At 44.7% G+C, this 21,141-nt stretch overlaps 1 protein-coding gene across 19 annotated transcripts in view; it reads right to left on the reverse strand.

The window, feature by feature from the left end:
• Nucleotides 1-21,141, reverse strand: part of LOC119137578 (receptor-type tyrosine-protein phosphatase F-like) — a 115,544-nt gene that overhangs the window by 59,089 nt on the left and 35,314 nt on the right. For all 19 annotated transcript variants that reach the window (XM_037277003.1, XM_037277004.1, XM_037277005.1 and 16 more), the window contains 3 exons: nucleotides 11,294-11,475; nucleotides 3,308-3,453; nucleotides 2,503-2,644 (listed from right to left, as the gene is read on the reverse strand). In XM_037277003.1, the coding sequence (XP_037132898.1) occupies nucleotides 2,503-2,644; nucleotides 3,308-3,453; nucleotides 11,294-11,375 (370 nt within the window). In that variant the 5' untranslated portion in view covers nucleotides 11,376-11,475. The remainder of the gene's footprint in view (nucleotides 1-2,502; nucleotides 2,645-3,307; nucleotides 3,454-11,293; nucleotides 11,476-21,141) is intronic.

Raw genomic sequence — 21,141 nt, forward strand, 5'->3', positions numbered from 1 at the left:
CATATTAAAAATATATACATAAATCAATTAAAAAATGAAATAAAACAAAACAAAATATTTGAATATAAGTACATATACCGCATTTTCCGGACTATAAGGCGCACCGGACTATAAGGCGCACCATTAATGCATCATGTCAGATTTTTAATCATTCTCCATTTTATGTTTTTTATTTCAACTTCAGACGCAACAAATTACTTTATAATCACAAAATAATGATCCATAGTCTTTTTGATTCATGATTCATAGTTTTCAGCGGGCCACTTATGATTGATTTCATGACACAATGCTTCGGGCCAGTTTAAATTTAGGAATTTGTTCCATATATAAGGCGCACCGGACTATAAGGTGCACTGTCGGCTTTTGAGAAAATTTGAGGTTTTTAGGTGCGCCTTATAGTCCGGAAAATACGGTAACTAAAATGGAAAATGATGTAAAAAAAACTAAAAGTGAAGAATACAATCCATCTGAAACATATTTCCCTCTGTTTCCTACGCCAAACAGCAAAGGACAAGTGGACAAATCGGGCTCGCTTTAACATACTTAGCGCGGGGGCAAAACAACGTCGGCAATTGAGCAACAGCAGTGTGGTGAACATCTGTCTCTCTTGTCTCAGACGCTGAATGAAGCCTTCACCTTCAGCGGTCGCCCGCTTGCTTTGGCCGCCTGCCCGTTCCTCTGCGGGCAGGTAAGCGCAGGCAGGCAGCAGCGGCTTGCCTGAGCTTGTAGACCGAGAGCGGCTTTTCCACATAAGATATATGAGCTCACATTGTTTTGCTTTTGTCGGCTCAAAACAGTCGAGGCTTATTCATCACCACAAGTCTTTTTTTTTTTTTCTTCCCCTGAAACCGTTGACAGAAAACTGCAAGGAATGTCAAGATGATTTCTGAAACTTATTGTGATAAATTCTGTGGACAGCAAGAAATGTTCCTCATCGCTCATCGAGGGGAAAGCTGCGCAAAAATGTTGGGAGAAAACAAAGGCGCTATCTTTTCCTTGAAGACATTTTTTCAAGTGCAATCAAAACTGCATTTGCCTTTTTTGTGTACTTGTGAGAGGGCACATTCCTAGCTAAATGGTATCACTACCAACTAACTGTTTCTGTTCATTTTAAGGGGATTTGAAGATATTTGTATACTTTTAACTTTGTGGGAACATTTGACGGAAGTCTCAGCCCAAATGCGTGACCCATCAAACACCTCTGGGATGAACTGCAAAAAATACAGCGAGCTCTGGTCTCTCCCAGAGCCCAACATGAGTGACTAAAAAAATCCCAAGGACACATTCCGTATTATTTTTTTTTCCCCAGGAGAGCAGAAGCTATTCTTCCTGATAACTCCCACAATAACTAGGAGGACTGTGTACTTGTATTTGCGCCTAATGCTATGTGACTCGTGTTCACCTCGTGCCACACAATTCCTCACGATGCACAAGACGAGGATGAGTAAGAGCGGGGTGGGGGGTAAAGCAAAAAGTCCCTTTGGGAAGATTACGCAAGGCCCGACCAAATGATACCAAATGAGGGCGGAGAGGAAAGGCAAGGAGGGGGATCTTCTCTAAGTCCGGCGTGATGCGGCGGACGACCTTCATCCTCCCACTGGCTCGCTCGCAGGCTTTTTTTATGATTATTATTTCTAATGGAATCAAAGCCCCGCAGTGACTCGCATCCACATGACAAAATTACAATCAATTAGGGAGGAAATGCACGCTCACGAGCCGCTGATATGGAAGGCTGAGCGGGGGCCGGGGTGCGGAACCTCTGTCCACATACATCTCGTATATTAACGCCAGCGAGGAGGAGTGCGGAGAGGGCGAGCGGGCCGGGGCGACACAGATCTGTGCAAAACACTCCAAAAGCTGTTTGTCGGATTATTCGGCACGTGGCTCGCTGACTATTTTACATTGGCGGCCATTTTGTGGATATGTCGTGTCGGGAAGAGGTGGCGACCTCCCCCGAGGCTGAACAACACGCATTTGGATCAAACACTAAATGATGAATAAAAATAAATAAATAAATAAAATGAAGACAAAATAAATCATAAAAAAATAATACAAAAACATTTTTTTTTATAGCACACCCTGTCAATACTACACTGATCTTATCTTTATTAGTATTTGTCAATTATTGATTAAAATAAGGGATGACTCAATTTCCTTGAGGGAATATGGAGATAGGGTCAAATAATATTTTATGAGTCTCTCTGTTTACGTTCTAAACCCATAAATAACTCTGTCTAAACCATCAGATGGATGTAACATCTTGGTGGTGTCACTTTGTCCTTTATAGAGCAAACTAATTCTGGGGCCGGATCCCCGCTGCCTCTAGTGGTTGCAACCACAATAACCGCTTCCACAATCAATGAACTTATCATTGTGCTTATCGCTATCAATGTTAATGTCACATGAATTGCTCCACACCGACACTGACAAATGCAAGGAACCCTCGAAGCGTTCCAGCGCAAATGAATGCATAATTGACGCAAAGGCCCACACTGGTCTTACCTTCAAACACGGTCAGCTTGGCGCTGGTATTGATCTCGCCGACGCTGTTGGCCGCCGTGCACTCGTAAATGGCCTCGTCGCGGTGCGTGCGCAGCGGCTGGATGCGTAGCACAGACCCCGAGCCGTCGTCAAATTCGATCACCTGGGAGACGGAAAGAGAGGTCAGAAATAGCTTTGGTTTATTATTTTTTTACTTCTCAGCATTTCACGCTGTTGCAGCATAGAATCGACTTTTTGACATGTACTCAAAAAAAAAAAAAAACGGTTGGGAACTCCTGACTTAGACCTACTACGCTAATGTATTCGAATGATAGTCACGAGGATGGCTCAGAGTGCTGAGTGATTATTTTTCCGTGGTACTTGGATTAAAAGGTTTGTGAGTGACTTATCTAATAAACAAATAATTGAGTTTGACTCGGACTGGAGAGATTAGGAAACATTATGGACAAAAGAAACCACGCCATGTACTGCATATTCGGTTACAGAAGGTCAGCAAAGCGATGTGAGGATATCGGTTTGTGTTCAGACGTGCTGAAAGAAGCGACGGTGAGCGGAGAAGATGTAGTCGAGTCGTGCGGGTGCAAGTATGCGCAAAGATGAAGTGGGCTACGCTATAAACTGAGAGAGAAGAAGATTAAAGCCAAAGGAGGGAGGCTTGCCTGGTCTTGCTCGGAGAGAAGAAGCCGGCTGTGCTTTGTTTGAGGATCAATAGTAATGGGGAGGCCGGCCGACACGTTACGCTCGTTTGCGCAAATAAGGCACGGTGTGTGTGTGTGTGTGTGTGTGTGTGCGTGCGTGTGCTCACCTCAAAGCGCTGCGAGCTGACTTTCTTGCCTTTTTTCATCCAGGTGATTCTGGGTTTGGGCTCGCCGACCGCCTGGCACACAAAGGACGCAACGCCGCCCGAGATGCCCGTTTGGTCTTCGGGGGATTTGATGAAGCTTGGCATGTCTGAAAGTGGGTGACAGAAAAACACAATTTAAATAAATAAATAAACAAACAACAGTAAATGACAGTTCTTTGTTCTTTCCTGCCTGTTTAACTTTGCAACAGAGGAAAAAACAGACCATTTCTGAGGGGTTAATGTCATTATTTTTGTCTTGTGTTGTAAAACAACTTATAAAGCAACTATCGAATTCTTTCAAGCTTGTCTTATTAAGTGGATTAAACAGGAAAGAAAAATTCAAACTCCACTAATTATTCTTAAAATCTCATGACTTTAAAGATGCTAAATGTTTTGAGGCCACACATTTTGTTTTAATATCTGATCCAGGAGTGAAACCCCCCCTCACATAAGTTTTATATAGGAAGTGTCACAAGACAGATGTTACGGCGGCGACTCTAAAAATCAGAACGGTGCTAATCGGGTCTTCAGCATGCCGACACAGAAAAAACGCAATCTCCCCTTAGCACGCAACAATGAATGCTCAGGCACAAGAGCTTATCAAGTTGCCATCATTAGTGCAGCTCGGCGCCCGCGGGGGAAGAAAGAAAGAAAAAAAAGATTTGCACTCTAAATATTTCCAGTGCAACAAGCAGGACCAAAATATCAGCCAAATGTCAGCCGGGTTGAGGAACAATGGGAATGCTTGTGCGAGTGCGTACGTGTGCATGTGTGTGCGTTTGATTATTTTGTGTGGCTGGCATAAGACTCCACACACTTGAGCGCCTTAATGTTATTTAAATGTAAAGTGTTGTGGGGAATGACCATGTTTAATTCAAATGCACGCTGGCTAACCTCACATTTATATTACAATCCCCAAAATATGCATATATAAAAAAAGAAACACCTCGACTCACTTCAGAATTAGCTGTACTTTGGTAAATCGTGAACAAGCCTGCAAAAAATATGGCTTCAGCTTTTTAGTGCCCACTAACCACTTTAAGTTGACTGTCAAATTAAACACAGATAATTCCACTTTGCGTGTTTAAAACAACCAAAACGCTTTCGGTCTGCTAGCTTGATGATCACGCTAATTAGCATCTACTTTGCAGTGCTATAACGCTTTAAGAAATGGATTCTAACAAAAGGTGTAATAGCGCAACAAATATTCTTGACACTTTGCCAAGAACAACTAATATTAGTGCTGTACTGATGAGATTAGAAGAGTTGAGACTCCCCTCCATCATCTGTTTTAAACCTGATGGCGTACCACATCCAACGATTTGAGGACACACGGTGCACCAATCCAGTCCAAACAAATCTGACTAATTACCTATTTACTTCCTTGCCAATAGAGATTATTGAACAAAGTGGTGGCAGCCATTACTGGAGTTTTCCCAGTGGATTTTCACCATCGGGAATTCTGCTGTCTCCTTTGTGGACATAATGATTCCAACCCGTGTGTGTGTCACTGCCTGAATGGTTTAGGTGCTTCCCCTGCCGCCTCTACCGTGACAGTTGGGAGTGTGTGTGTGTGTGTGTGTGTGTGTGTGTGATTGCCTCAACGGTTTAGGTGTTTCCCATCCCGCCTCTATCGTGACAGTAGAGATGTAACGCAAGCTGAAAAGAAGAGGTGACTCAAAGTGGCGCTGGTCGAAAGCCAGGCTCATATTAATGTGGCGGTAAATAAAGTGCCCATTGTCGCATCGACACGCGATCGCGTCGGGTGTGGCGCTCGGTGAGGTAAGCGGAGTTCCGTGTTGTTGGAAACACACGCGATCCGGTTATGGCAACTTGAAGGCATGCTGGTGGCTGTGAAAACACGTACTGAAAAGAGACTTCTTTGAAAAAACTTTCCAAAAGCCACACAGGCAGAAAACAAAAAAACAACTCTCTATATATACATATATTAGAGAAAAAGTAGCTAGACTCTTCTAAGCAATACAAATATTTCGATTAATTTCACATTTTGGACTGTGTGTTCCTGCGACAGCGCTTGAGGTTATCAAACTGTTTTGGTTTTGTCACTTCTTTTCTTAAAGCCCTTTTGCATAGCCTGTGTCCCATTTTCTAGGCTGTCAGGCAGTTGTCACGCGGAAACAAAGGCAAGGATGAGGTGAAGAACACATAAGCCTACCTAAGCAAATCCTCCCCCTCAACCGAGGTGCGCACACACTCGCTGCTTTCTTTAAGGCTTTTTTTTTCTTTCCCCTAAAGGTTCCAAACTCCTTTCTTGACGCAGTGTGTCTTCTAACACGTGCTCGTCTTCCAGGTTGGGGTTTTCGTGGAAATAGCTTTGAAGTCAGGTAAAATAAGGTTGGGATGTCTTTGTCACGATCAAAGAAATGACATTATAAAATCAAATGGCTGAAGTCGATGTATTTTAATGATAGCGGCAAACTATTTTGGTATTTTTTATTTATTTTTTCTCTGGCTGACAAGGAATTCCCAACCCCGCCTTGCTTGAGAGCCCCCTTCTGCGGTGTAGAGTAACACGAATCGATTTGCACGCGGGCAAAGTGAAAACCATTAATTCTTATTAATAATGAATTAGCAAGTTATCAATTTTCACAAGGCGACACTTAGCGGGAATATGTCCGATGCCATCAGAGTGGCTGGCTTTAATGGAACACTTCCATTTAGGCTTTTTTTGCAGGCCATTAGTGGGCAACTTGTTTGCAATTAATTCCAAATAAAGCCCCTGTAAGTTATTTACCCCAATGAGATTGAGGTACTTCAGGCTGTTTAAACCAATAAACGTTATGTTTCCATTTGTATTGTCATCTATGACTTATAACAGTCTTGCATTTATGAAACTCATCAACCTTGGCTGCTATAATCCACTGGAGGGGGGGGGGGGTGAGAAATTCTCATTAAAGTGAAAATTGCTTTGAGGCTACATTTCTTTTAATACCAGACAATGCTACTGAGACAATTTTGGTGGGTCACACCTAAAGCACAAGACCAAAACAAACACATTTTGAGTTGCTATTGCTAACTATGTTTTTAACTCTCAAGGAAATCTAGTCAAACGGCGACCCCTTATCTTTTCATCTCACTGCCTCCCCCCCTGCAGTCAAAGCATACAGAACTGATTCATGACCCCAAAATAACAATCGTCTTTTCCATGTTGTGCCGTGCGAGTCGGAGATTGCCGTTTCACCCGACTCAAATTGGACGGGCGACATGACTCACCGCCGCGGAGATGCCTTCCTATCTGTCGAAACCCAAAGCAGCGAGAGGCAAAGAGAAAAACATCAAACTTTCAATACTCCAGCGTACCATGAAGAGGCAGTCGGGGGAGCGGGGGGAGGGCGACTTTCTATCAGGCCTCACAGCTTTCGGTGAATTATTCAAGACAGCAGCGAAAGAACAAGAACTCTAAGTGCAATTACCCTTCGCCCCTCTCTTCTCAGTGTGAGTCGCCGTTATGTAATGGCTTTCATCTTCCCCAACCCGATTATGACTTCGGCAGGCACCGCAAAATATCTACACACTCTCTCTGCCGCTTTTTAGACGGCCCAATAAGCGACCAAGGAGAAACACACACGTTGTGATTTCAGGATCGACCCGCTTCATTTAAAAGGTGGGTGTCCCTGTTAATTTGATTTTAGAGGGAGAATTCAGATACGGGTCCAACGTATATTTTGTCGAACGTGACTCACCGCCCTGGGAGATTTGTCAACTCACACATGGCAAACCCTCAGCAAAGAGTCAGCTGTTGATTTTCGTCATACCTTGTCTCAACAGCCTTGGATAACAAATGTTTTGGTTTTGCTCTACATTGGCCACCATAACCAGAACACGGGCCAGGACGCACAGTACGCTCATGACTTTTGTTTTAATAAACCTACAGACAACCTTGGACAATAAACATAATATTTTGAGTGAGTATCTCCATGCACCGTCAAAATAGTCCTTCCAGCACGTACATCTGTTTTGAACAAGGACTCAAGGACCTTGTTTTAATCAATAAAATACCAACAACTTTAAGTAATAAACTGAATGTATTCAATGACTGGAATATGCGTGTCTGGACATAAATAAAAGGCAAGTCACATTAACCAATTATGAATGTATCCATGCAGCGACAGACTTGTTTAAAAAAACAAACAAGATTGTTTTGTGACCTTTTTGGTGCTACTGTTGTTTGCTGCTATTAATAAAGGAAACAGTACATGGTGACTCATTATCTGAAAGCACAATAATCAAACAGCCTCTGCATAAGGAATACTTGCAAGTGCATTTTGAACACCATTGTTATGAAAATCCGAGCTACTCAGCCAAGTGGACACTGAGAGGGAGGGGGGCTTTGTTAATGCAGCCCGTCGGGTTCCTGTGGTCACCTACACTGCAATTAATAGATCAATGCAGGCTAAATGTTAAGTGTATTAAATGATCCCAAGAGGCGCAAGGGCTCAGCTGGCAAGAAGTGCGAGCGACTTTTGGGGGCGTGGGGGTGAGCTCATCATCCATCACTGTGCGAGTCCACCCTAAGCCCCTCTCATAACCCCACTCACCTAATTAATTTGCCTCCCTTGGATTAGCCCCCCGGAGACCGACCATCGTTCCCGTCGTCTCGAGCGAGCCTCCCCTTTCGTCTTAGCTCACTCAACTCTCGGCTAGCATCGCATTAATTAGCGTACGAGGCCTCCTTACTGTAAAAGTTCAACCGTGCCGAAGGATTCAACGAGGGGCGATCACATGACTTGATCAGTATAAAGACAGTGAGGATTTAGCCATTTAGAGCCTTAGCCTTGTTAGCATGGGGACTGAAGATTTCAATTTCAAACCGGTCGCATCACGTCCGCAGCATATTTGCTTCAGACCAAACATTATCCAGGTGTACACACCTGTAATTCATTTTACGACTTCCTACTAGCCTCAGATGAGGACTTCCCGCCAGACATCCAAGCGCGTCGTAGCTTTCATCTTGAGTGCGAAGAAGTCCGGAAGACAGCGGCAGGTGGGTGGCTGAGTATCGACTGTCAATAAAGCTATTTTGTATCAACACCAATTGAAATGCCTTCCTCGTTGTGCGGGACTGATGAATCTAGGACACAGCGGAAGGGTTTGGGTGACTGCCTCGAGCCCCGCTATCAAGCTCCCTAATTAAACTATTAATCTCGCATCATTAACCTCCACAGACCGCCGTCTACCCGCTACTTTGTGACACTGCTGCACTTTGGCTTATGAAAACAACTCCATTTGCTTTATTTTGTTGACGCTATTATTCTACAAATCAGGCGTATTGCTTTTTCCGGATCATTTTCCTGCCGCCGCGGTCCCCATAGTCCGCAGCTGTGTGCTAAATGCATTACTCTCTCCGAGTGGCTCTCCAAGGTGGATATGGTTACCTTTAATTAAAAGATAATCAATTTCTCTGTCCCCCGTTTGATTTTGAACCAGGAGACCATATGGACCGTTAAAAAAAAAAAGAAAAACAATCCAATTTCCAGCTGCCCGTCTGCTCGCACCCCCGTCCGCAAACCGTTTTGGCACGTGTGTTACATCAGCACATTGTAAGAGCTTTTCGAGATTGCCAATTTAATCTAAAAGCTTGTTTTACACGGCACAATTTGGGCAGCTGCTGTTTGGGTCACAATATTATAAATTATAATAGGCTATTTTGTAATTCTAGTACTTCAAGTTGGTTTTGACATTTGACCTTTGTAAAAGGGTGGAGAATTGGGGAACAAAACCCAAGATACCAATATTTTGTTTGAAATGTGCATCTCTTCCTGGTTCTATGTTATTTATTCTGAGATCAGCAGTTCCTATTTATTTGGGGGAAAAAAAAAAATCGGAGCGACACATTGGTCAGATCCCCTTATTTGTAGCCAGCCTGCTAATAGCGGCCATGCGCCTCATACGGTTCGATATTCTAAAGTCACCTAATAAGGTAATAAATTAATTACGGTGGCATGGTAATCCTCGCGAAGGAGTCCTTTGCGGTCCCCTTCGCATGAAAAGCCCGTCCAGATTACCAAGGGAAAGGCGCGCCGAGGCGACACATACATCAAAAGCTTATTAACGCCGGCGAAATAACTCGCAACGCCGGCGCTACACAACGATAGGTCGCTCCAAGAAGCTGGCGGTCCGACTTTGAGTCCGACCTTGCCGACCGAGGCCTATTGTGTGTACAAGTAGGATTGGTGGAGAGATGATTAGGCTTAGCTCCCGGGGGAGGATCGATGGGGATGTCTGCGATCAGCACTCACTGTAATAACATTGCATTGTGCGCACTCAATGACAATGCAAGACCAACAATGTCACCGAGCAGATAGTGCCGCCCGAGGACTTTTTTTGTGCTGCCGAACCACGACGGCGCTTTAATTGTGCAGCGGTGCAAAATGAAGGAGCGTTTTGCGGCACCGAGCAAACGCTAGCGTCTTGCGGTCGCTCGGCTCCGTCGCCGAGGACCCTTCGCACGCCACTCGTTTCCAAGCCGGCTGCTTCAGAGCACCGACCGACAAAGCGTGACTATTCTTGGCCAAGCCCACACACAAACATGTCCCGCATATTTTTCTTTTGCATCTTTTTCTGCCCACACGCAAACTGCGTGTCAGGTCATTGACTTTTGAGGAAAACTCGAGATTTATTTCAAATCCAATGAGATAAATGGGAGTTTTGGGAAGATTCGGTTTCACCATTGACAATCGAATTGGTAAAGGAAGTAGGAATCCAAACTGAGACCACGTGTAGGGGGAACCTTTGATGATTTGCCCTACAACTCAAAACTGTTGGGTCTTAACAGTTCTTGCTGAGCCCCTGACCTTAATCACTTTTTCTTCTTCTTGAAAAGGGACAGACTGAAGCTGTGTAATTATAAACCTGTCATGCACCCTCAGCCATAATATCTGTCTGCTGTCTGTACTATAACACAGGAAATCCAAAACCAGCACTATCAAGTTCACATAACTTGAGTTGCAGAGAAATTACAGGCACCACATTTATGCAAGCCTGCTATTAGTGGTAGGTGTTATTTTCGCCCCCCAACGGTCTTATTTTAATTCCACGTCTGCTCTACGCCAGCGGTAATAACAGGTCTGCTCTGCCCGTTTTTTTTCTTCGCATGCATGCACACTAAAATACAAGCGTAGCTTAACCTCAGACCAAAGGCGGGCTTCATTGGGTTCTTTTGGGGTTTATCTTCCCGTTTTCGATGGGAATTCATGCCGGTGTCCGTATCGCTTACTTATTTCCAAGCGCAACCGTGTGGCTTTATCTGTAAAATGAGAGACAAGGGAAATATTGCTCCGTAGGAGGCCAGCGATCGGTCGCCGCGCATCGTAGGCTGAACCTATGATTACGCAAGACTGCAAACCCTTGAGAGTGCAATAGATCCATACGAACAATACATAAAGTAAATAAGTAATAATAAGCTAATAAATGCCAAAATAAAAAAATACAGGCATACAAGGTAGATGAAATTCACAGAAAAAAAAATCGAAACAAACAAGATACACCACCTCAAGACGACATTGCACAAAGAGTTCAAAGAAGAGGTCAAGGGGTCAAATCTCGTCAGAGAGCAAGATGTGAAAGGAAGAGCCACTTGGCATGGCTCCGTTGTGGGTGTGCCTGTAATTGAATTACCGTGTCCCTTTGACAGCGCTATAGCTGAGGTCATGTGTTGAATTAAATCTGTCCCTAACCTTGTCTTGGCCGCGGCAGAGCTTCTCGGGCCCCCAAAGGTGCAGCAACAGTGCCACATCCCACTCTTCATCTTGCTTCGGCCTGAGCTGTCATTCATAGTGACAGCAGACGGATAGACACAGATGGCTCTTTATTATAACACAGAGGAGCCTCAACATTGACCCAAGTGGACTGTCCAATGAAAGAAAACGGAACTTTGGAGTGTATGCAGTGCGGATGTAGTGACTGTTTCCGGCAAAAGTGACTTACATTCTGCCACAGAAGAGATCACGGCGCAGCTGAAGAGCAGGGGCAGGACGAGACACGCCCCTCTGCGTGTGGGGGGCGCCATGTCTCAAGGTCGACACTGCTGCTGCTGCTGCTGCTCCCACCCTCGGTCGTCGTCCCCCTGCTTAGACGTGTCCCGCTCTGACACGATCAAAGGCTAAAACCTGTAAAGGAAAACGTGAACAAAATTAATGACCGGAAATGAACACACCTTCTCAGCAACACAGCGCTTGCTTTTGCCATTTTAGACCTTAACCCGCTTGAACTTATTATTATTATTGGTATTTTCCATAACTAATGGTATTTGAGGGTTTCAGGAAGTGAAACAGAAGCAAAGTCCGCAATTTGCCATGGGAGTTCTACTATATCTACCAAAGATCCTGTAAGACAAAAGAACATGGAATCTCAAAAATCGATAGTCAGCTCCAACTCCGCAAACAACAAAATTGTGCTCGGGGCAGGTGAAGCAAGTAAAACCGGTGCAGGTAGCAAATGCGCTACAGCATTGCAGTTACAAGAATTGGAAGAAAGTAAGAAAAAACAAGATGGCCGCTATGAGGATGTTTAAAACCAAGAGGCTCTCCCAGAGGAACGGCGTCCACTTGACGCTCTCCATTAGCGAGATTGCCACCCCAGATGGGTTCAAATTAGCAAGAGTACCGGCGTGCTGCTGAAATGCAACATGTATGCGTAGCGAGACCCCGCCACCTCTCAGCCCGCGGCCCCCCGGGGACACCGCTAGCAGCATGTGCGCTACAAATGAAGCGCAATTAAGCAGGCCGTAAAGGCGAGAGCATTGCTGTTAAAACAGTCGGAAGAAATCTGCTACAAGCAATAAAAAAAAAAAAAAAAATCCCTTCCAAAGCATGCGGGGGCTTCTTTTTTGTCTTTTTAGGAATTAGATTTAGTGTTGGAAATAATAGGATCAAGATATATGACCTAAACTTTTTCCCCTTATAGCCTGCAGTTTCTGCCTAATGCTATTACAAAGTAACTGTGCGTGCTCATAAATTGCACTAACAAAATTTCTTATCCTCTCGCCCGCGGGGCATCTTTGATGAGCAATTGTAACGCTGTAAAGCAGACCCACAATATGGTACGGATAGAAATCTCGTCTGTTCGTGGAATTAAAGCAGTATCTCCAGAGGACTTTTGGGGTTAAAACAAAAAAAAAATGAATGAGAAAAGTTTGGTAAAAAGTCTTGAAGGGCTTTTAGAGAATAAATCTTTAGCATATTTTTACACGCGCTGGGGTGGCCAGTAAGCTTTTGTTCATTCATTTCAGATGGAGATGTTGGCGTGTGAGGGAGACAAAGCGTCCGGTGTTTGCGGTGGGAATAACGTTCCATTCTTGAGCGTCGGGAGATGTTGAGCTGCGTGTTACTCACGAAGCGGTTTCACAATATTTTCCAGACACCTTCTCCGACCACCCTGCGGGGCAATTGAGACTGGGGGAGACAAAAGCCCAAGTGTCAAGATTTGTTTTTTTCTCCTCTGAGAGCACGACTGAGTGGAATGACTCAAAGGAATGTTGTGAGTCACCTGAAACCTGAAGCCTCACCTGAGTTTGAAGCCTTGGGTAGACATTTGTTTAGCACATGTTCTTTACAATGTCAATTCGAAATAAATTCTGCTCAAGTTGGATATTCTGCAAAAGTGCCTGTTTGGTTCCTTGAAGATTAAATTGTTTGAAGGCTAAAACGACACTCGGTACAACGTTTTGAGGTAAATAATTCCGTTTGTGCATTCAACAGCTAGCACCAGATGCTAATACGTTGCTCAGGGTGCCAACAGTAATGGCTCACCATCTTCTGCAATCCAAATGAAACATATTGGAAGCTAAAATTTTATTTCCAGCTAATGCCCGGAGTGGGCACTCTCTCCCACCCCAAAAAAAGAGCAATGAAGCTTGTGTCAAGTTTGTTGGCTGACAAATTACTTTTGACGCCTGTTTTCATGCGCATTTCGCGTGCGGCGGCCCGGCTGATAAGAGTTGGCTCGCCGCCGCGGCTTCCGAACCCTTGGCTGTTGTCGCCAGATATCTTCCGCAGCAGATGCCGGCAATGGGCAGATGCTCTTCATTTTCAATGAGACAAATTCCTAGAGCGATGTTTCATTCTTTATTTATCAAGCAACTTATTTACGCCCCACGCTGGCTTCACAGTAAAGAGGCCGTGGTTGTAACATGACGCTGGAAGGAATTATATTGACATGGCGCCCGTATCAGGGACTCAAACATAGTCAATTAGGAAGAAGCTTTTAGGAGTCTAGGGAGTCCCCCCACCGATAATGCAACTAGCATGACATATGTGCTATATAAGTAAAGAGCTCGGCAGACGCAAGACTAAGAGGTTTAGGCAAGTAATTAGACAGGCAACAAATGGACGGTTAATGGTCAACGTAGAGAACAAAATATTTAGGAAGGAAACTGGTACTGGTCAACACATTATTGGTATTAGGCCACACAGAGAAACGGAACAAAAAAAATCAAACAATCCCAAATAAGTTGTGTATTGGAAATCAGGCTGAAAAGAAAATGGGTAAAATGTCTTTAGGGAGCTTCTCTGGAAAAAGGGGAAAAAGCCAAACGATGACGCAGAAGAGTTAACAACATACGAGAAAAAGATTTAAGAGACAAATCAGCAGTCGTATTTCAGGCTTTTTACATGAACAGCCCAACCAGTCGTAATTCAGAAAATGTCAAAGGTTAAAAAATATTCAGTTCGATTTTACAATACAAAAACAAAACATGACACGAAAAAAAAAAAAAAACGACACATAAATTACATTTTCTTAACATGCCGCAGGAAGGTTTCGACGGGGCCACCATGCAAAAAACAATCCTTAGTGTTGAAAACTTAAAATATGGGTTTTAATCACTGCAGGTGATTTTCATCCACCAATCCCGCTGTGAATAATTTGAGGCGACAGGCTGGCAAATGAGCTCTTCAAAACTGCTTTGGTCACAGGAATTCTGATTGTGATTAAAATTAAGGGAGAATATTCAGAGATTGAAAGAAAAAAAAATTCCCGCTTCCATCCAGCAGTGGGCCTTTATACAGGAGCAGGGTCGTGTATATTTGAGCTCAGGCTGAATAATTATCGATCGACCGTGCTGCTCTGTGCTCGAATGCCTTCGCAGTGTTTGTCTTGTACTGGTGGAGACGAGGCTTGCAGGCCAGGGGGCGGCGCGGGGTTGTCGGAACTCAAGTGTGTGTGTATGGTTGAGGGAGGGGCTGGCGGGTGAGACTGTGGGAGTCTTTGCCTTCTGCGCCTGCCTGCTTAGTCATTTTACAGTGCCATCTGTCTTCAAGCAAAGCGTCAAGTGGTGCCGCCTTAGGCCGTTTTTTGCTCACCGGCGCGTATTTGCCATTGATGTACACGTGCACATCTGCTTGAGTACAATTTCTGTGCTTAAATATGTAGCCGTTGTCAGGTTGCCTTCTATAGACGGCTAACTGCTTAAGAGTGAACCAACAGAGCGCAAGCGGTGCACTGAGATTGCTTTGCTTTCAAGCGCGTGTCAAATTGCCCCATTCTATAAAATCGTTCGTATTCATTTACATCGGCTTTTTGGAGGGCTACAAAATGCCCGACTGTGATTTTAAGGGTCTTCTCACCCCAAACTCAGAAGTAAAAATTACCCAGGGACACTCGGAATTGAACAGAAAGTTGACCGTTTTGGTTGGAAGCGGCCATTTTAGGTGAATCCCAGGGCTCGTGCTTTAATGCGCGGGGGGGGGGGGTTAACATTAGGAGCCCAAACTGCATGCCGTCCAAATTTAAGGGTTTCCTATCACAAAGGGGGTGTGAGGGTCCGTTTAATTCGACCATTGTACTGACAACAGACACTCGCTCAAGAGCAATTAAATTATGTATGCTTGTTCATGCAGTGGCAGTCGAGCCTTCTATTCCATTTATTGCAAAATACACAGTTTAATTTTCTGAATGACATTCTAATCCTAAAGCTGTTAGTATTCCTGTTTGGACAATAGCTCATTATACCTCAGGTTGTCAATACTTTACTTTCTTCACACCAAACGTGTCCAAGTATTCACACCTTTAGCTTTTTTTCGTTGATGAATGTGTTTTACATTGAAGCCTGCCTCTTGATTTATTAGCGGTCCTTTTCACAGCGCTTTGCAGCGCAAGCCATTTTCCCTCGCGACAACACCGATAATCGCCCTCCAATAAATCCAATTGAAAGTGTGCATCATCTTCAACGTGTAATACGTATCAGCATAATGCCCATCACCTCTCATTGCTGGATTGATTTGCACATCCCCTGCCCCTGGAGGTGTAAATCCCCCACCCCCCCAATCAGAGGGAATTTATGGATGCGCTTAAGTTTAGTTAAATGTTCACTCAGCCATAATAAACGCCACATCGACAGTGCATCATACGAGTGAAGCAACCTGCAAGCGTCCTCGTTTAATCAAGCGCATTGAAACCCCGCCCCCTTGTGCGTCACGAAAGGTGCACCATGTGTCATTTCTCACGTAGCAAATGAGGCCGGGTTGCGTCACCGGCGTGGACACGCACTTTACACCTGTGATTTATTACAGCCGGGCTTGGATGGAATTGTAGGTCAAGTTTACTTAATGTTTCACACTAGGTCATGCGAGACTGTCATGCGAGCCCACTCGACACCAACGATTCAATACGCTTGTAGTCATACAGTTTGTGTGAGGCCAATGTCGCTCACCAATTATTCATTGGAGCAAAGAACTGCAGCGAGCCACAACTCACACCAAGTCACTCAACATCCAGATCGGTTAACCAGTTAGTAGTAGTTACTGCACATTAACAGAAGGACAGTACGTCCTGACTCAGCTCAAAGACGTCCAGTCTTCCGCTGCAGTCTTTCAGCTGTCTTCTTGGTAGTAAGGCGTTAACAATTAACCCCCCGGCAATCTGCTTGTAAACAGACGCGCTGTAAAACTCGATAGGTCACAGGATGTTAGCCTTTGTTGGCTCCGATTTCAATGCGAAACCTTGTCGTGGCAACGACACGCACCATCAACTTTGCGCTTACAGCAAAAGGGAAAGAAAATAACGTGGTCATGTTACGCTTTAATTTCACCACGCGGGGCCGAGCGTCTGGCTGTTATTCTCCCCGAGGTCCTTTTTTGAGAGCAAAAAAAAAAGCCTTCAAGGGCATGAAAAACAAACACGAGAGCCATGTTGAAATTCTGCTTGTTTGTGAAGCACAACACAAACCTCTTATCACCCCCGCAAAAGACCGTCATTAGCTAGCCGCATTGTTAGCCCTGTGTATCTCAAGGGGCCCTTTAGACTAGACAAGTGAAAATCGAGGAAAAACTCTGTCAGCTTTGGCTTTTTGATTACATGACGCCGGTTCTAAAACAAGTCAAAACGAGGGCTGGGCTGTCATTTTTACTGGTAAGAATGGATGGTTTATGGTGACTGGAAGCAATGGAGACTTATGTTTAGCGCTTAGCGGTTAGCACGTCTGCCTCAAAGTTCCGAGGTTCGGGGTTCGAATCTTGGCTCCGGACGACTTTTGTGGCAAATGACTTAACATGCTGCACTCGACATTAACCCAAAGGGGAGGAGCTCGTAGCTGCTTTAACCCAGCTGCTATTTTGCGGATCAAACTGACTCACCGGCCATCGAGAAAAATAGTTAGCGTAACAAAAGAAATGGATTGGGGCCTTATTTCTGCTTTTGTTGTTTTAATGACATCATCGTTTTTAAATCAATCTTTTTTCATGATGCGTATCTTGATTGGTGAACTGAAAAGAGGGAGTTTATTTCAATGACTGAATATTTACTGACCAGCATGGTACTGCTATTGCTATTCAAAAAGTGGCACAGAGGTGAGGGCATCAAACCCCCAATATTATGCAACCGCATAGATGGGGGGGAATTTGAGGGTCTGATACTATTCAGCAGGTGTCTCCACTGTTCGAAATCAATTACCACCAGTCAGCCAGTGCTTAGAGTTGGGGTATTGTAAATCAGCTTGGTGTCAAGCCAGATTAGGGACTGTAACGGCCTGTGGAGTAGAGCTCTTTGGCCAGCAGGGACCCAATTCCGAGGTATGTGTGACAGTAACCATGCCCCCCCCCACCGGCTGTAATTGTTTGGCGATACTTTCAAATGAAATAAGAGATGGAGAGACAGATAACGATCGTATCTTTTTTTTTAAGAGGGGCTCGGCTCGGAGCGTCGCGATAAATAAGGAACGCCGGAGCCCTGCAGAGTGCAAGCTGTTACTTTTGCTCTTTTTCCAATACAGTTTCTATACCTTTAAAATGTCAGAGGACTGTAGGAAAAATGTGGGATCAATGAAAGGGATTGCTGAGGGGAAATATTGGAGTGGGTGGCATGTGTTGTTAACCAGTCCTGAGAATCGAATGGAACCGGGACGAACATTCTGATTCTTCCGGGATCCTTTGTGTTTTGAAATTTGTATTTTCTCAAATTAATGTTGCCACAAAATTAACTTAAGTAAAAACATATATTTCAGTACACACAGCATTGGTAGCTGGACGCACGCTAAATGTAGTTGTCCGTCGCTAACTCACTTATGCGTTACCACTTGAGACTCACCAAATGGATTCATTTGGCACAAAAGAATTTGACAAGATATTGTTTGTGTACACATGAAGAGGACAAAAGAAAAACCTTGCTCTATTTCAAACACAATAGTACTCCAAAGTTAGATTTGTTAAAACACTATTGTACAATGAGGGCATGCAATTGTAGCTTTGAATACCCACACTTTCACGATTGTCTACAAAGCGAAGACTTGTTTCGTTTAACAAGAAACTATGTCGAAATACAATGGGAAGAATCGTGTGTGTGGTTCAAGGTTGATTGAACGCAACATCGTGGCAGAGTTTGATGTGATATTACAGCAAGTGTGCACTTTAAAGTTAAAGTTAAAAGTTAACTTTCACTTTAACTTTCACACATAAAACAACATCACAACATTGCAGGAGAAGTGTCGGGCGTTAACTTGACACCCTGACATTGCGTTGTGGAATTGTTTCACACAAAGGCGCTGTCCTAGCTTTGATTCTACCTCAGAAGAATTGACAGGTTAAGTTTGTACCGCCAGGTCTATATTGGTGTCATTCATACGGGGTAAAAGGTGGGAAAATGACAGGCAACGCAAAAGGGGCCATCCCTACAAAACGTGGTCAAAGTTTATCGTACCCTGAGGAAGTGAACTGTCCCGACCGCTGGAAAACTATGCTGTATACAAAGCGACGGGAAATAAGACGGAAAATGTAGGTAGCATAAAAGGAATGCTATTTATATAGCTGACAGATTCCCCCCCCCATATAGCCTACGCATTCTGATCGAGGTTTACCAGACCCGACCGCAGTACCTGGCGAAATGAAATGCATCGAGTGGTGGCAATGTGTCTCAACTCCAAGGTTGCTGGAGAAACAGACACTCGTATGCGATGAATAGTAGGGCAAAAAACTTGGTTGTGTTTATACAGGTGAATTTGTGTGCTGCGAAGGCTATCAGCAAAGCAAAACCATTTTTAACATTAGCTCTTCCCCTAACAAGCCTTTCTGTCTTTGGTTGTTTCTCTGCTCCTGTGGGTCAATTACTCCCTCTCTGTCTTTTTGTCTGAGCCAGTTTGCTGGAGCAGATGGGACCGTATATCTTCCACGGCTCTCCAGAGGCCGGGGGATTTAAAATGTAAACGAGACGAGTATGGGAATCGTTCAGACTTTCTACGTATTCCAGTCTACTCAAACGAGATCTACGTAGTTCAGTCTGCCTTAAATCACGATTGATGTGCTACAGAGCAATTAACTTCAAGGAGGAGGTCCTTATACCTAATCCTAATTGATGTAGTTTGACACTATATGTACAGGGACGGAGTCTCCAAACTGGATTCGATGCCAGAGGACTTCTGGTTGTCAGTCAATTGCAGGGCAAACAACCAGTCAACCAAAGGACTTTATTTAATTTCAGATAACTTGCAATGTGGCCGCATTACTGAGTCAGAAATATGAACGAGGGTCTTGTGCTAACTTCATGACCTCATCTTCATGTTGAATGACGCTACTTGCTTAGAGCCGATTGGGGATCCCGCATCGGGAAGTCAGACGTCAGACTTTCACCTTAGAGCACCTTGCAGGTAATGAGGTCGTATCTGGACATGGAATCTGTCATCGGGGAAAGGATCATGCTTCATCCTGCCTCTCTCGAGGTGGCAGCCCTGACAGGTGGAAAGAGTGAGGAACAACATGCGAGCGCTCCGATCGATCGCCAGCCGACTAGCGAGGTCCATTATAACGACAAGCCGGAGCCTTGGCGCAATGACCCGCACTCCACCGATGGCCTCATTACTAGCTACGGATGTCTCACTGGGACCAATCTCTCTTGTTCGCCCTCCCGTTCTGTTTCTCTTGCCGTTTTTTTCCCCCTCTCAATATCATCTCCCTTTACAAATGGTTGGACTGGATTTGACGCTCTGAGTTAATGGAAGTCACTTAAAAGCGGCGGAACCACACAATATTCGAGTTGACGTGGCAAAACGTTTTAGATTTAGATGGGCGCGGTATCGGCTGCGATAAGGAAACAGCCGCTAAGTGAAATATTGGCCACCCCTCAACCTGTCTATCAACAGATACGCTATCTGCTCCACTTACCCTCACACCCGTTGTTCAACTGGTTATATTCAAATCCTCAGACCTTGGAAGACTTATTTATACCCTTGCCCTACCCGCACCCACTCGCTCGCTCAGCAGTGCAGCTGCAGATAGGATTTACCTGCCGTCCTAACAACCTCCAGACTATCAATTACCACCGTTACCAGTTGTAGAATCACTGTTCTCCTGCGTGCCGAACAAGAAACGCACATGGTCAAGATGGGCGGGCAACTCCCGGATATTTTCATCCTAGGATTTGTTGTGGCTTGGCAGTAAATTTTTTACTGACCGGAGCTCACTCTCAATGGAGCTCACTCGCTCACAGGCCCAAAATAATTGTCTCAAAAACGTTGCAGAGAATTTGAACCCAGAACCTGAGAACTGTGAGGCAGATGTGCGCCGCAGATATGCCGGACCCATATATCTCTCCAAATTCTTCCTGACAGGTCATCTCGTTCTCTTGACAATTATTGGGCCGAACACTGCGGCCGCCGCATGGGAAAAGGACACGTCACTCACCCTCTTGCCAAGATCCACCCTGACACCCAAAGTGCCTGCTGTCGGGTCACCAAACGATAAGCCATCACGGTGATCAAGCCCAAGTCATTCCGTCGACTGGTTAAACGTCATCCCAGTCAAGCGTTGTTTAGACCGAAGGCGTCGCTTTTGATCCTCGAGGCCGAACAACCATGTTGTTTACTTGTATGTATATTGTGTACTGTGTCTTGTCACCGTGGGATAGTGGGAACGTAATTTCGATTTCTTTGTGTCTTGGCATGTGATGAAATTGACAATAAAGCAGACTTTGACTTTGAGACAGACATCAGGTAACAGGCCAGAGGCTAACACTTCCAGTTAAAGCCCTGTGAGGACACCTTCCGTCCGTGGGTCATATAGGCAGCTTGTGAAGTAAGAGCTGAGGCAAGGAATTCCTTTTGTGCGAGTCATCCACATCCTGCAGCAGCCAGCAGTGGTGCCATGATCATTAGGATAACACATTCAGGTCAAATGTCACGGTCCCATGTTCATGTCTGTCGTCTTGACCCTTCAGATGAGTACCCTGGCGCGCCATTTGCATGAACACAGCCACGACCCAAATGCTGGTGATCCCTCCATTTCCTAGCAGCGCTTGTTAGGACGAGTAGGGCAAGCAGAGTCTGTCATGTTTACTAATGTTGGAGCAACGCC

Source organism: Syngnathus acus, chromosome 17 (assembly GCF_901709675.1).
Source record: "Syngnathus acus chromosome 17, fSynAcu1.2, whole genome shotgun sequence".
Taxonomy (NCBI): Eukaryota; Metazoa; Chordata; class Actinopteri; order Syngnathiformes; family Syngnathidae; genus Syngnathus; species Syngnathus acus.